Source organism: Buteo buteo, chromosome 22 (assembly GCF_964188355.1).
Source record: "Buteo buteo chromosome 22, bButBut1.hap1.1, whole genome shotgun sequence".
Lineage (NCBI taxonomy): Eukaryota > Metazoa > Chordata > Aves > Accipitriformes > Accipitridae > Buteo > Buteo buteo.
In genome coordinates, this window is record NC_134192.1 from 4,697,597 (window position 1) to 4,712,870 (window position 15,274).

The window sequence follows — 15,274 nt, forward strand, 5'->3', positions numbered from 1 at the left end:
CACGCTCCCTCCTGCCTCCCCGCAGCCGCCGGCGGACCCAGACGTACCGACGGCACGGGGGTACCGCCGAGAGCCGGTCCGACGCCGGCAGCGCCGAGAAGCCTTTGTCCGGGGACGGGCACTGCCCTCAAAAGGGCCGCCCGGGAGCCCCCCGACACCTGAGGGCAGCGAGGCGAGAGACCCTCCCGCCCGCGGCCCGGCCTCACGCCGCCGCCGGGCTCCTGTCAGGGGGCCGCGGCCCGCTGCGCCCCCCCCCCCCCCCACCTCAGCCCCAGCGCTGCCCACCGGGGAACCCACCCTCGGCCACCCCGCTTATCGAAGAAGCTCCAAAGGTGTCCGTCCACCCCGCCCCGAGGCTCTGCGCTGCCGCCGCCGCGCTCGGCAGGGACAGCGGCGCCGGGCAGCGCCTGAGGAGAACAAGGAGGGCGCCCCGCACTCACCGCCGCCACCGCCTCCTCCGGCCCCCAGCACCCCAGCAGCAGCAGCACCAGGCAGCCGGCAACCAGGCTGCGGCTCCTCCACCGCGGCTCCATCCTGCCCGCTCAGGAGCTCCGGGGCTGGCCCTGAGGCGCGGGCATAGCCCGGCGGGGCAGCTCGGCTCCCTCCTGGCGGCTCCCGCCGGCCGCCCCGACGCCAGCGCCCGCCCCTCTGCCGCAGTCGCCCGCTTCTCCCGGCTCAAGTCCTCCCGGGACTACTTGCCCCACCAAGTATTCATCCGCACCCTAAGCGGGCGGGCGGGCGGCCGCCGGCGGCGGAGGGTGCGCGCGTGTGGCGTGCGGGGCAGGGAGCGCTGCCGCCCCGCTCTGAGGGGACCGTGGTTCCCCGCCGCCGCCGCCACCACCCTTCCCCCGTGGGCGCCGGGGTTTTGTCGGCTCGAAGGGCGGGCGCCTGCCTCTCCCCGCCCCGCACCTCCACCGGGCGGGCGGGCGGGCAGCCGCTGGACCCCGGACTATTTTCTCCAGCGGAAGCACCTCGGTGTGTGAGGGCAGGGGGGGGAGCTCTTGGCAGTGCCGGGTCGCACCTCAGGAGGGGCTGGGCGGCGGGGTGCGGGGCTGTGAGGGGGTGCCCGCCGCGGCTCGCCCGCTTCAGTTCCCGTCCCGTCCCGCCCGGCTCCGCTCAGGTGCGACGCCTCGGCGAAGAACCGCGTAAACTTTTTGCCCGGGCACGCTCTGGCACGGCACGTACCGGCACGGCGAGCGGAAGGCGGCGGGCGCCCTGCAAGGGGCCGGGGCGCCGCGGGGTAGCGGCGGGAAGCGAAGCGGTGAACCGACCCCGAGCGCCGGCGGGGCCAGCCCGGCCGCTCACCGCAGGGCGAGACACCCTCGGTCTTCCCTTGTAGCGGGGAGGGCGTGTGTGTGGGGGGAAGGAGCCGGCGAAGCGGCCGCACCGCGGAGGTGAGCGGCGGCGGCGGCGGTCGGCCGCGCAGGGGGCCCGCCCTGAGTGACGGCGGCGGGCCCTCCTCTTCCTCCGGCGGCGCGGAGCCGGCGGGCGCAGCGGCGCGTAACCGGTCTGCGTCCTCTCCGCCTTCCCTGCAGGCTGCCTGAAGGATGGGCCGCGGCTGCGCCCCTGCTCCGCCGGCCGTGGGGCGCGCAGGGTGAGTGGCGAGGAGCGGCGGACCCCCCCCCCCCCTCTTGCTCCTTCCTTCCCCGCCGTGTGTCCCGGCCCCCCGCGGGTGATGACCCTGTCCCTTTGCCTCCCTGCAGGGTGCTGGTGCTGGTGCTCCTCTGCCTGGGCGCGGAGCTGGCGAGCGGGGTAAGTGTGCAGGTCCCGGCCGCGCCTGTGCCTCGCTGGGGGTGGACGTGCCTTAGTGAAACCTGTCGGGGTTTGGGCATCCTCCGGCCAGAGAACAGGCACCTCCCCACCCCCCTCAGAAAGATACCGGGATTTTTAAAATTATTATTATTTTTAAATTACCGTACACCTCTGCTCGAAAGTCCCTTTGCGCCTTTCATCTGCTCAACTTTGAATTAGTTTTGCAAAGTACGCTGCAGTGAAAGACCGTCCGTACTCAGTGTAACAGCTTTCTGTGTCTGGAAGGATAATCGGTATCGCTCTTTGCAACTGACTGCCTTTCGTTCTTTTTTAGCTGCTTCTCAAACCGTTCTGTTAAAAGCTGACCCTTTAGATCCTTGCTCGCAAGGGATCCAGCCCAGAATACCCCATAACTAAGTAAAAGTGATGTGAGAAATTAAAGGATTAAGCTGTTCGGTGCTGTATCAAAGTTCATGACTATGAATTAGTGTTTTGAATTCCAAGTTGGCATGCAGAAGCAATGACTTTATGATCTGTCAATCTGACAATTTTATGACATAAACACAGATTTTCTCTGGCTGTTCTTAATTAATGTTTAAACAGATTAGTGAGGGATCGCAGACTTTTTAAATGTTCATAATTCTTCACTTTTTTGGTGTTGTAATAGATTTTCTGCAGCTGGGATGCTGAAATTGTTAGCCCGCTCAACTGTAGTGAATAAGAGAGTCCTCTGGAAAACCTGTAGCCTAAATTAAGTGTCCAACTGATGTATAGTCAGCAGTTCAAAAAAACCTCTTCCTTATATTGTGATGTAAATTAAGATTGTACAATACTCTAATCTTTGTGGTCTGGATTTTATAGCACATATGCAATAATGAATTGATGGAAGTAGCTAGTATAATATGTTTTACGCATGTTTATTTTAATTCAACTTCTAACAGACTTCTCTACAAAAACAGTTAAAATACGGGTTCTTGATTTGTCAGCCAATGTTTTTCTACTGCTTTTGCTACTCTTTCGATTAAAATTTTAAGGATTTAGAACCTTCCTGTGCAACTGGGAAGAAATTTTTTGAAAAGGCTTTAATAGCAGAGAGGTTTATACTTTTCATAAATATGAAAGGCTTGATTCTGCTTTGCATTTTTTATAATCAATTGCACTAGTAGAATTTCATCATCCTAATCAGGTGCTAGTTACAAGCTCTAATCTTCTCAAAGATTAAAAGATTAGACAATTTTCTTCAACAAAACCAAGACCTGTTCTTCCGAGTGTTCTTGCTGCAGTGGAATCTATGCAGAAATGACTTTTATAAAGCAAGTATTTTCAAGGCTTTCTGAAATAAAGGTGCCACATTTTGCAGTCATTTTTTTAAGTTCATGCAATATGTCAGTGAAATTATTCCTGCTTGATGCAAATGTAACTGACAGCAGATTTTTAATTGTTTGCTCTCATTTTGCTTCATACCTGTTGGAAAGCACATATCTTAAGCAGTCAGATTTTTGTTAGTTCCTTGACATGTTTCGTTGCCAATAAAGGGACTTTGTCAATTTAAGTCTATTGCAATCAGTAAGATTAATACCTACATGCCATTTCTAAGTCTTCCTGCCAGCTTTCTTCAGGGTTAGAAAACAAGCAAAATCTTTGTTGTGTGATCAGTCTGAAAGTTTGAAAAAGAATCAGAAATAGGTCCTTAAAATACTTAGTTTTAGTGCCTTATTCCTATAAGCAGTTAACGCATTTAATTATTATTAAAAATGCTGTCAAACATGCTCAACAGGAAAGATATACAACTATGTTTTTGCCAACTTCAGAACAGTAGTAGGTAGATGACATTCTGGTACCGTTGAGTTAAAAACACACCCTAACACCTTCCAGCCTGAAGAAAAGAAATTGGTTTTGCAGTAAGCAGAGCTTTTTTAGGAAAAGCAGGATATCTGAGACATTTCTTAATAGTCCTCTGCTATAGAATTTGAGGCAACTGAGCACAGTGAAGTACAATGTTAATAAAATGAGGTTAAAACTTCAGGTTAGTAAGGAATAATAACTTCTAGAAGACTATTCACAGAGACAGTCGATGATTAAAGCACTTTTTGCTGAAGATGATGTGATTTATAACTTTGTTCATCTTCTCTTTTTTTTCAGATAATCTTATTTCAATAATTTATCTGTTGTAAAAGAAACATCCGAAAATATTGTACGAAGTTGTTGAGTGTTCTTCAGGAATGTTAATGTGGACATGACTAGTAGGCAGTGGCTGGCATGTCAGGCCAGCATCTTGAATAAAGTTGTATCAAAGATGGCTTTGACTCAGAGGTCTCAATTACAAGGTGTAGTCATGCCTCCCTTTGTAAGAATAGGATTTTAAAGTGGATCAGAATTAATTTCTCAGCTTGTACTTATTTTTCCTGGATATAAACAGTGATCTATTTTGAATGGCAGTACAAAATTAGTCTTGTAATTCAATCTATGTTTTCTTGAGCCAAGTGTTGAAAACATGGATGACTTGCTGTTACACATGGGGTTACTCTGCGGAGAGATTGTTACCTTGTTTGTAGACCAATTGCTGGGAGTGACCTAAGAGTTTTCCCTAACAGCTTTCAGTTGAAGTCACTCCAGAAGCTATGCTTCATTCATGTTTTCAATCTTTTATTTTCAGTAATTTGCATTAATAATGACCCAGGAGTGTCAGTACAAGATGCTGTGCAAGCACAAAGCAGCAGTGCAGTACTATCTTCAAGACATTCGTTACACTGGAAGGCAAATGACAATAGTTGGTCCAGAGCTGGGGGAAATAAGACAAAATGTTGGAATAGTGCTAGAGAGGCAGGTGTTTGCTTCTGCTAATTACTTCCCACCCCTGAGTTTTTTCCTGGTTACAGGGCAAGATACAGTTTTTAGAAGAGGGACTTTTAGAAGCGTAATCGGAGTTTTGCTGGTGTTTCTGGGATGTCCTCTCATAAAGGTGAGGTGGAGCATGAGATGAAAATAGTCACAAAGTCTAGAGACAGCCTCTTGCAATGAAATTTGAGATTCTCATCTATTCACAAAGCTCTCAGCTGAGCTGCATCATAGTCCTAGCAGTCATTCTATGCCCACTTGAGAGCATACCTGAGATACAGGCGAGATGGTGACTCCTCATTTATTTCTTTTCTGCCATTGTTCATCTAGTTGAGCACACCTGGAATATGTGCTAGTCTTGATGTGATATCCTAAGGCAGTACTGTAAAGACTTATTGTCAAACACGTTCTCTTGGAGCAGCTGAACTTTCAGATAGAGTTTAGTTAGCTTTTATTGTATGAGTCTGGATTTCACGCACTATTGCAACTCATCCAAATCTTCTGGGTTTTTTTTTTGCTAATAAATGTGCAGATTAACTAGAGATACCCTCTTTTTCTAGCACTTAGTATCTTGTTCAGCAGAACATATACAGTATCCAAGTAAGGCAAATAAAAACTACGTGCCAAAACCAGTTCTGGGCAGTCTGCTCTATTTTGAGTAACTGAAGCTCTGCCAGTTTATGACAAGCTAGGCTAAGTGATTTTATTTCTCTTTTCTCTTACTATATCCCAGGTTTTCTGTGTGATTTTTTTTTTTTGTTATATCTATGATACAAATGTTTCATTTAATAGGTACTGGACCAGCTTAAGTGAACCAAGCTCACTGTTTTCAGTGGCCTTATGCCAAAAATAAGTTTTGTCCCAGAGCTCTGACAGAGGGAAAATATAGCTGTTTAATTATGGATATTTAAAATCAGAATTGTGGCTCTCATCATTCCACTTTCCAATTCAGTTTCTGCAGATAATGATCTTATCCATTAAGAGGTATTTAAAATTTTTTTTCTGTTTCTTTGCCATTTTAATCACTGTTTATAAGTATGCAATCCTTCTGCAGTTTGACTTTTACAGCTATATCTTTACAGAGCAGTGAGCTGTATTGGGAAAAAAAGTAATATCTGTAGTAAAGTTACTTGTTTAAGAAAGGAGCCTACAGAATTCAAGAAATAATGTAAAATGCAAATCTAATCTTGTAAATCTCAGGATTTGTTTACCAGATAAGGCAGCTTCTCATCTGTAAGAATGCATGGGTGTTGAGACACTTGAGTGGTGAAGATTCGCACACTGCACTGAGAATGGTCATTCCGCAAAGATGAAGTTTGAATAGTAATAGGTCTATAGCTAAATAATGAGAATTATTCCCTGGTTCTGTAGCAAAATAATAATTACTTTAAAAAAAAAAAAAAAAAAGCAGACAGTTCATAACAGTGCTAATTATCTAGCCCTTGCTAAGACCTGTTGAATTTTATGGAAAATTTTCATTTAAAGCTGAATATCCATTTATCTCCCATCTGAACAAATAATTGTTTATTTGCTGAATATTTTCTGGGTGCTAAGGATAATTGAGCATAAAATGTGGCATTTTATTTGGCACTTAGATATTGTGTTAGGTCACAGCAGCTATGAAATGAAGTAATGTGTGTGGTTGTTTTCTGAAGAGCTTTTTAAATATCATTACCCATTTAAGGTTGTGGCTGCCTTTTGCATAGGTGTGAGAGGCATTGTGTGACTTGAAGAAGCATTTTGTTTCCCCTTCTGGACAAGCCAGCTTTACTGCCAGCCACTGTGTTCCCCTGACTTAAGAACTGCTATTAGTAAGTCATGCTGGTGTCCCTAAAGTAGGCAGGGTATTTCATGGTGGGGCTTCTCTACCCTTTGTCCATCCTTGCTGTAGAGACAGTCTCTATGTGAATAGGGGTCTGGTACCTTACTCCTTATGAACTCTTCCTCCTGACGTAATTGCAGTAATATGCTGATGCTCACAGATATTGTGAGAAAGCTACAGATTGCAAAAAGTCTTGATAGTAAAATGGCTCTAGCTTACAAATCTGTAACTCCACAAGGTCTTAACTCTGTCTCTTTCTTGTCTACTTTTTGTGTAAGTCATACTCCATTTGTAGATGTAGAACTGCTCCAGGAGGAGAGCTGGTAACTCCCTGACTTGTACAGGTAGAAAAGAACTTCTCATTTTCCCATGTCCCCAGAGACACAGCCCCTGTTCGGGCAAGGTTGTCAAAGTATTCCTAGCTCTTGGTGTTTAATCAGGCAAAATTTTTGATCCATAGGAAGCTGCCGTGTTTTTTGAAAAGAGCGTAATTGATCCAAAGGCTTTTTCCTGTTCATGCAGGTGCTCTGCATTATTTCTGCAAGTACTTTTGCTGCTAACTGAGTGCTGACTGGAGCATTAAGATTAGACATCCAACTAGTGTCTTGTAAGACTGTTTTGGTTATGTATCAGAAAATATGACCCACCTGGTTTTTGAGCATCTTTTAAGATTAACTTGGAAGGGAGAGCTACAAAACACTGCAAAGCTAATGATTCTGTATTAAACAGTGCTGAGGAAACGGAAACATATTTTAGAGATGCTAGCCAGTTTTAAACTTTTGTCAGTGCCTTTTATGGGATTATAAATTCTTTTAGGTACCTCAAAACAATAAAATTAAGGTATTCTCTCTGGGGGAAAAAAAAAGGTATTCTTATACTGTAGAGTGGTGTAATAGTATTTTGAGGTCATCATGAAGTCATGGTAGACAGAGATGAAAAATTCTTTGCTGCCAGAATTCTTGATGTACTTGACCTCCTTTCTTCCTTCCTAAGTGGGTTTGTGTGTCCCTCTGTGGATAACGATTTAAAATTAAATTATTGTTCGGATACCAGTGTAAAGTTGTATTACCAGATCAAAAAAGAAGGGACTCCTGTGTCTCAGCTTAAATGTTATAATGATGAAAAAGAAGAATAAATAAGAATTTTTTAAAATCTTTGATTGATAGATAATTTTCAAGCTCTCTGAGAATCCAGTCTCAAAATAAAGGACTGCTTTCTTTGTTACTCTGGACAAAAGTAAAATGAAAGCACTCCTGCTGCTACCTGTGGAAGAGACTATTCTGGCAAGGTCAGTCTGTGTTTTGAAAGGGATTGGAAGGAGGCTGAGATGGTTGTTAGAGGGAACCTGCGAAATGCAGTCTTGATAGTGTCTGCAATGTTAAGTATTACTGGAGGAAGAAGATCAGTGGGAAGGAAGGTCAGTCATTGACATTATGAATTTAATTTCCTTAGGTTTTTTTCCTTTCAAAATATCCCTATAACCCAAGAAGGCTCTCACTCTCCTGAGAAGGCTATAAAACCTGAGCTTGATATACTTCTTTCAGTTTACATGTCTGAGAAGAAAGAGCAGTTAGAATAGAATCATGCAGTTCTCATTACCTGTTCCTTGGAGGTATAGGCAATAAATCTGAAAATACTTGGAGAAAGCAAATAATTTGTTCCTGTGCTTTTTGCACAGATTTCCTGCAGTTTAGCCTGCCTTGGGTTTTTCCATACAACTTCCCCTTCTCTGATGGTGTGATTTATATGGAAGCTGTATTGCTGCAGTCTCCAGTAGCTGTATTTAGCTTTCTAGTTTCAAAAGTTGTTGACATTAATTTTACTACTTGTGTGCAAAGTCATCTTTTCTTTTCAGAATGGCTTCCTGTTCTCTCAGGTCTGAGGAAATGTGAAGAGGTGGAATTAATACAAAGTCAAAGGACCCATTCCATGGATCTGCTTCTTTGGCTTTTTTACCACATTTTTTTAACAGTTCTTGCTGGTCGGAATTGACTTTGCTGGCCCTCTGCTTCTGCTCTTACCCAAATGAATACAAAGCTGTAGACACCCCTGCAGTCTGTGCTAGCTTCCCTTCTTGTTGTTTCTGCAGGATTTTGACTGGCTTTGGTTGTGTCAACCTCATTGGGCCACTAAACCAGCACCATCCAGTTTGCATAGTCTCTGCTCACTTGGTTACCTTAATATTGAGAGAATCAACACTGTGAAACAAATTGCGCTGATTTGCTTCAGTCTGCTGAGATACCAATAGCTACTGTATTCTGAATTTGCCTTATTCGCTCCCTGGTCTATTTTCTCCTATTTGGCTGGAACCTACTGTACTCTGTACAGCCTCCAGCCCTTGCCTCAACGTGCTCTTAAGCTCATCTGCCTTTCTAGCTCTCCTTTGTGCCTTAGTAGTCTAGGGAGGCTGCCAGTATGACTCCTGGCGGTTAATCTTGTAGTGCTTTTTCTGATGCCTCACTCTTAGCAGCAGTGAGGACGTGTCAATGCCTGTTACCTAGGAATCTCTGTTGCACAAATCTGTTTAAGAGGGTTGCACCTCTTAAATGAAAAGTTCGTTGCTTTTCCCATTACTAATAGGAACAAACGATTCCATCCTTGACACAAGCATTTGGCAAGACCTCGCTGTGATGTCTAACACAGGTAAAATCTAAACATCATCTAGTTGTTGTATCTGGACTAATTGGGAACTAGCTAGAAAAGGCAATACATCAAGGTTTCTGTAAGTTATGAGAGTAATATTTCCTTTTTGTTTGGTTTTGCATATTTGTCATTTTTCCATTTCCATTGAAGGGAAAAGAGATTGGAAACAAGGTAGCAACAGCAACATTAACTGTTTCTTTAGCATTTTTTTCGGCTGGCAGAGAGATTAAGACCTGCAACTTTCTAGAGGTTGGGATAAAATGTACAGAGTAAGCTGAAAGCCAACTGCATAAATGAATTTATAGCACTGTTAGGAGGGGTTGGTTTTGATCTAAAAAGCAGAGGAGAGGAAAACGAGTGTGGTTAAACAAGAAATTGATTTATGAATGCTCCTGTGCTTAAAATTTCCACAAATCAAATGTCAGTGAAACTGAAAATAATCTTCCTACTTTTTTTTTTTTGCTAGTAGCATCATTTTAAAGCTCTAAATAGCAACAAGTCAGTGCTTTGACTTTTCCCAACTTTTTTTAATTACTGCGTGTACTTTGCCTGTTCACATTGCATCAGAGAGTTTTCAAAATGGCTCCTTCTGTTCCTTATCCTTTTGCTTAAATCCTTGAAGATATTATTTGCTATTAATGAAGGTCATGCCCTCACAAGTAGTAAGGCTATCTCTCTGTGGACATGAAATAATAGCTGGTTCTAAAAAGGAGTCTTAAACTAAAAAGTGTTTCCTTAGAAAATGATACAATTATAAAAGGAGTGATGAATCTATTACTCTTAATACTTTAAGTCTGCTTGGAATTCATAAGCTGGCAAGTCAATTTTCCTGAAATGCATATAGAAACACATCTCATTACTGTAATAAATAGATTCATTGACACAATGAATAATTGCTTGACTTTTGCAAAGAGGAGCAGGACCATTTTAAAGTTGTAATAGTTCTCCTTATATCTGTCAAACTTTTTCTGTGGTAGAGTGCGCAGATATCACTTGCTCTGTAGAATATACGTATACATACACATATTTTGAAAGCAGTTTCGAATTATTACTACTGCTATAGTGGAAACACATCAAAACAATAGGAAGGTGAATCATCGTATTGTACTTTGATGATTAAACCTATCCACAAAGCAGGGTGTAACTGAACTGGAAGAACGTAGCCTGCAGGAGCAAAAATATTTGGCAGAAAGCAAGCTTGGAAAATTAAGAATTTATAGTAGTCTTCAGACTTTTCCATAAAAGGAGCCTGTAGGCTTTCAGCCTCAGCCCTCCTTGTGAGATTTTAGACTATCATCAAAGTGTGTGTGTGAAGGGGTTGAAAAGTTGGAGCATTATCTGTAAAATTAATGTATCTTTATAAATACCTTCTACATGAACTGCAGCACATGTGAAGTGTGGATTCAGATGGGAGGTGAGGTTGGCAGGTCCTGTATTGCATTACACAGTGTATAGCATTTTGCATAGAACATGCTGACTCTTTATTATGAGAGAGGATGGAAGCATGGTGAGTCTTGGTCTTGTGGGCATGACTGAGGTCGTCTGCAATAAGCCCTGGGTGCCAAAAGTAAGGTGCTTTATTTCTGGTGTACTTTTGAAATGCATGTGTGTTTTACATTCGCTAAGGGAATAGGTATAACACAAATGCATTGCTTGCTATTTAGCAAAAGTTTTTTATCTCTTTTCATCTGAAACACAGTTTTTAACAGCTCTCTCCTCTTGGAAGCTTTATATGATAATTTTTTACAAAGGAGGATTAGTAGTGCATTTTTAACCTAATAAAGTAGTTTTGGATTCAACTGAAAACTGCCCATGAAATTTCCTCCTACAGATGGTACTTGGCTTTTTGCTGTGACTTGAAAAGGTGTAAGCTTAAGAAAAACGTAGAGAAAAGATGTTAATAGAGCAGTGAAGGGAAGAAGCTTTCAAACCACTCCTGTAACAAAGGTGAAGTATTCTAGTCACCAAAAAAACCGTCAGATCTTTATCCTACTGTTACCACAAATAGATACTGGAAACACTATTTAAACTCCACAGAGGTTTTAAAGTTAAATGAGTTGGTGACCATAAACAGAATACTTTAGATGGTCTCTTCAAGGTAGTGATTATATGGTTTGCTCTGCGGTACTTTTAACAACCTTAATCTCTGTGAATCTATAATCTTGTTGGGATTAAACCCAAATCTGACTAGATAATTAGAGTGAGCTCCAAACTGTGGTTTGACCTAATATCTCTTAGTGGTACAATTTCCATGTGAATGGATTGGCCCTGGAGCGTGTGGAGTGTTGAGAGCCCTCAGCAGAGTCTCTGGGAGCTGGGGGCCTCCCGTACCTCGCGTAATCTGCAGAAAATCACCTCGGAGTTTTTGCAAAGGCTGCTCTTCTAAGAATGTACAATCTGAGGGCTGAGTCAGAACATCTTTTAATGTCGCAGAGCACGTTTTTCATTGAAGGTAAAATGTGTTTGCAGACCCTCCAGAGTGCTGAGAGTTGCAGGATAGGTTGAATCCTGAAATGAACATGCCTGTGAAAGTTACAGCAACAAAATTTGGTCTGTTTTGTCCCTTTTCTAGGGTTCATTTATCACGTACATGCATCTCGTGCTGTTTCCCTTACATAAATACAAAGTAACATGTTGCAATTTTAACTTTAAAATACATAATCCCTGGTTGCATTACTGCATTGTCTTTCACCCCTGGGTCTGGGTGATTTGCAGATGTCCTTCAACTGTGCCTGACCACGCTATTTTGTGGCAGGCTAAATAAGAGTATTACTGTCCTGCATGTGTGAAGAAAGCTTTGCCCCAAGTCATACAGCAAGCCAACAGTAGGATTGGATCTGTGACTCCTAGTTCTCTGCTCTAGCCACTTGATGAAAACAGACATTACAGCCAGGAAATGCAAAATATCAATTTGCATAATGATCATAGGTCTATTAGGTACCTTTGCTTCTTTGAAGTCTTGCACCGTAATTGGTAGTGTTTTGTATGCCCTAAGGCTCTTCTATAAATGATACAATTAGTACAATCTGCTTTTGGAGATCTGGAAGGGTTGGACCTCTAACCGGTAAGGCACAAAACTGTAAAAAGTTGATTATGGCTATTTAAAGACTCTCCATTCAACTGAATTTTCTTCTGTGTGCTAGTGTGATACTGTGAAGTTTCCAAAGAATCTGGTTGGTTTTTATCTTTCAGCTTCACACTAGCCAGCCAAGTTCTGCACATGTTTCAGAGAGGAGTGGCAAGGATTAAAAACCGACTAGTCAGTCTCAACTACAGTCTGACAGTGGTAAATTAATTAATGTTTGCATCAGATCTCTAGTGCTACTGTAACTTTTCAACTCTATTCAAGGATACTTTATGAACAACCCAAAATGTTTACCAAGTATTTTGGAAAAAAGTAAACTAATGCTACATATTTTTTTTAAAAAAAGAATGCTGTGATTTTGAATGATTTGTGGGTTTTTTTCCAAACATAAATCTGATTCATAAAACAATAGATATTGAGAAAATTTCAGCAAACAGGTGATTTTGTTTTTTTTATTTCAAAACTCAGTAATAGGAATTCAATAATTTTCATTCTGAGCTGCTATTAACAGAAGTGTTCTGCAGCTGACTATAGCTCTCCAGATCCATTTCCCCTTCCTTTCTTACCTCTCGGTTTGTGAAACAAAGGAAAAGGAAACTTTGGGCTTTATGTGTTTTGGGCTTGGGTTTTTTTGTTTGATTGGTTGGGTTTTTACATTTTTTGTTAAGCTACTGTCCAGATCTGGAATGATTGTTTTACAGTTTTCCCTGCATGGAAGACTGTCAGCCCAGTCATTTTTGTGCAGTGATACTGGTTACAGGTTTTGTTTGGATTATATGATACCATTAAATTTACCAGAAGTTAATTTTGCTGAGGTAGTTTATATGTTTTCTGTATATAAGAATAGGTGTTCTGTGCATCTAAAAATAACCAGGCAAAATACTTCCAGCATCAAGATGTGTGCTTATAATTTCCATTAAAGAAATTCCAGTGAGAAAGTTATTTCCCTCCTCTTCATTCTGGTATTATGAGCTCACTCAGAGGAGGGCAGAGGGGTACCAGGTTTCGGGCCTAAATTCCTTTGCCAGAGGAATGTGCAGTGAGACACAGGTACAGGCTAGCTCCATGACATACTTGTTTAGAGGGGCCCTACTGCAACCCAGCAGCTTACAGATCTCAGATTTACAACACTTCTTTATCTGCATGGTTTTGTTTTAAAAAAAGAAGAGACAGAGGGATTAATCTTTATGAAGAATGTTGTGAGTTTAACTTTCAAATAATGGATACTGTTTCTTTTTTCATTAGCCTTTTATAGATAGGCAGTAAAAGTGTATTGTAAGACCCTTAAAAGTTGTGGATGTGATAGTAAGAAGGGAAGGTAGAGACAAAAAACACTCACTCTGCTGTCAGAGGTAGTCTATGCTATTATGTTTAACTGAGGTCAGTGAGAATTTAGCCTGCACCTTACCTAATATGTTATTTGGGGCCTCACTGAACTGATTATATAAGTTCATCGTAAAACTACTATGGGAAAGTAATTAAAATTCTGTTTGAAACCAGATTCTCTCTGTAAGATGAAACCACTACAATTCATTCAATTACTTGGCAGAGTTGTGAAATTTACTGTACTTGCTTAGTTTACATCCACGGCAGCCTTTGCTCTTGATAAGCCTGAAATCATGAATTCCTGACTGATGATATCAAGAAACTGTAGCAGGTTATTGACTTCTATCAGATATTTTATGGTTAGGGCAGGAAGCTAGTATTTTGCAGATAAACCGGGAGTTGTTGTCTGTGGCATAAAGAATAAGGAAACCTAGATTCTATTCTCAACATAGCTTGATGAATCACTTCATGTAACTTTCTTAAATGCTCCATATCATGTTTGTAGCTATCTGTAAAATAATCATGCATATGCTGATCCTGGTGGTCTGTATGTCTATTTATCAAGGGAAAGAAAAATTAAATCTGTTTTTCCTTTAAGTCATTGTAGTAGAGAGAGCTGCTCTCAGAAGGGAAGGTATACTTTAAGACAGGTAACTGTTGGTAACATTGAAAGAAATTTTGGGGGGGAGGGAAAGGGGGGAGTTGTATGTGTGCTTATTTTGTTTTCCTCAAGTTTCCTAAGGTGATACAAGTATTTGCTTTCTTGATTTTCATGAGTAATCTACCAGCTATTCTAATATGTATGAATAGAGAATCATAATAATAACATACAAAACATGTATTTTTGTAAAAAAACTATCTGAATGCAACTTTGAATTTGAGTTTTAATTTCACAAACCTAAAGAATTTACCTAGATCTTGTACTTTTTTACATATATTCCACTGAGATCCCATGAGACTGGTTAGAAGTTAGGATTACATAAAAGCCTAGACTGTATCAAACAAATAGCATCTGTGTAAAGCAACAGAGCAAAGTTGGTGTTACTTTGTTTTATTCAAGTTATGAAGACATAATGTAAATAAAAACATAAGTAATATAGTATATTGCCTAGGGATACAGGTGCTGCCAGATTTTTTCTTAAAGGTTTGCAAGAGGGTTGGGCTTAAGAGTACTAAGGATTTCACGAGTCTCAATTGTACTAGCCTTAGAACACTATTGTTTTAACAGTAGTACATGCTAATTTTTTATTTTAAAAAAATCATGCCAATCTTTAGCGTTCCTGCAGAATTTTCAGCTTTTGATTTTTATTGCAAAGAATTTCTTTTTATTTTTAAATCTTACAGATGTTGGAATCATATGAAGATAAGAACTTCTACTCTTATTTAAAATAAAATCCTGCTTCCTTTCCCTAAAACTTAGTCAAAAATTGAGGAAACCAGGAGGAAAGAAAATGATCCTGATAAGTCTCAGTTTTTCTTCATAGCTTTTAAGTCAGGTGCTTGACTGTAGGGGCCTGTTATGTAACATCTGGATGTTTGACTTCAGCAGTGTTAAGAAAATCAGAAGAAGGTTTCCTTGAGACTGGGTTATCTCAGACCTGTCAGCTGTGGGGTTTCTTGCATCTTTGTATGAAACAATTGGCACCCTGTGCTGTTGGAGTCAGGTTTTCTGACAAGCTGAATAGAGGTCTGTTTAGATAGGACTGGATTGAAGACCAGAAGAAATATAAATATAAATCATACTTTTCTGGCCTGGAGGATCTGCTGTGTTGGTTATGTCATGTTTGATGCACGCTGGACACAGTGAA

At 41.8% G+C, this 15,274-nt stretch overlaps 2 protein-coding genes across 6 annotated transcripts in view; one reads left to right on the forward strand and one right to left on the reverse strand.

The window, feature by feature from the left end:
* Nucleotides 1-824, reverse strand: part of COL4A5 (collagen type IV alpha 5 chain) — an 86,731-nt gene extending 85,907 nt beyond the window's left edge. For 2 of the 3 annotated variants that reach the window (XM_075053678.1, XM_075053677.1), the window contains exon 1: nt 441-824. In XM_075053678.1, the coding sequence (XP_074909779.1) occupies nt 441-533 (93 nt within the window). In that variant the 5' untranslated portion in view covers nt 534-824. The remainder of the gene's footprint in view (nt 1-440) is intronic. The other variant, XM_075053676.1, reaches the window with a different exon arrangement.
* A 23-nt stretch (nt 825-847) lies between these two features.
* The window catches only part of COL4A6 (collagen type IV alpha 6 chain), a 142,714-nt gene continuing 128,287 nt past the window's right edge, over nt 848-15,274 (forward strand). The window contains exons 1-3 of one of the 3 annotated variants that reach the window (XM_075053673.1): nt 848-975; nt 1,536-1,594; nt 1,704-1,752. In XM_075053673.1, coding sequence (XP_074909774.1) covers nt 1,548-1,594; nt 1,704-1,752 — 96 coding nt within the window. In that variant the 5' untranslated portion in view covers nt 848-975; nt 1,536-1,547. Of the gene's footprint in view, nt 976-1,044; nt 1,395-1,535; nt 1,595-1,703; nt 1,753-15,274 lie in introns of those variants that run through there. The other 2 variants (XM_075053671.1, XM_075053674.1) reach the window with 2 other exon arrangements.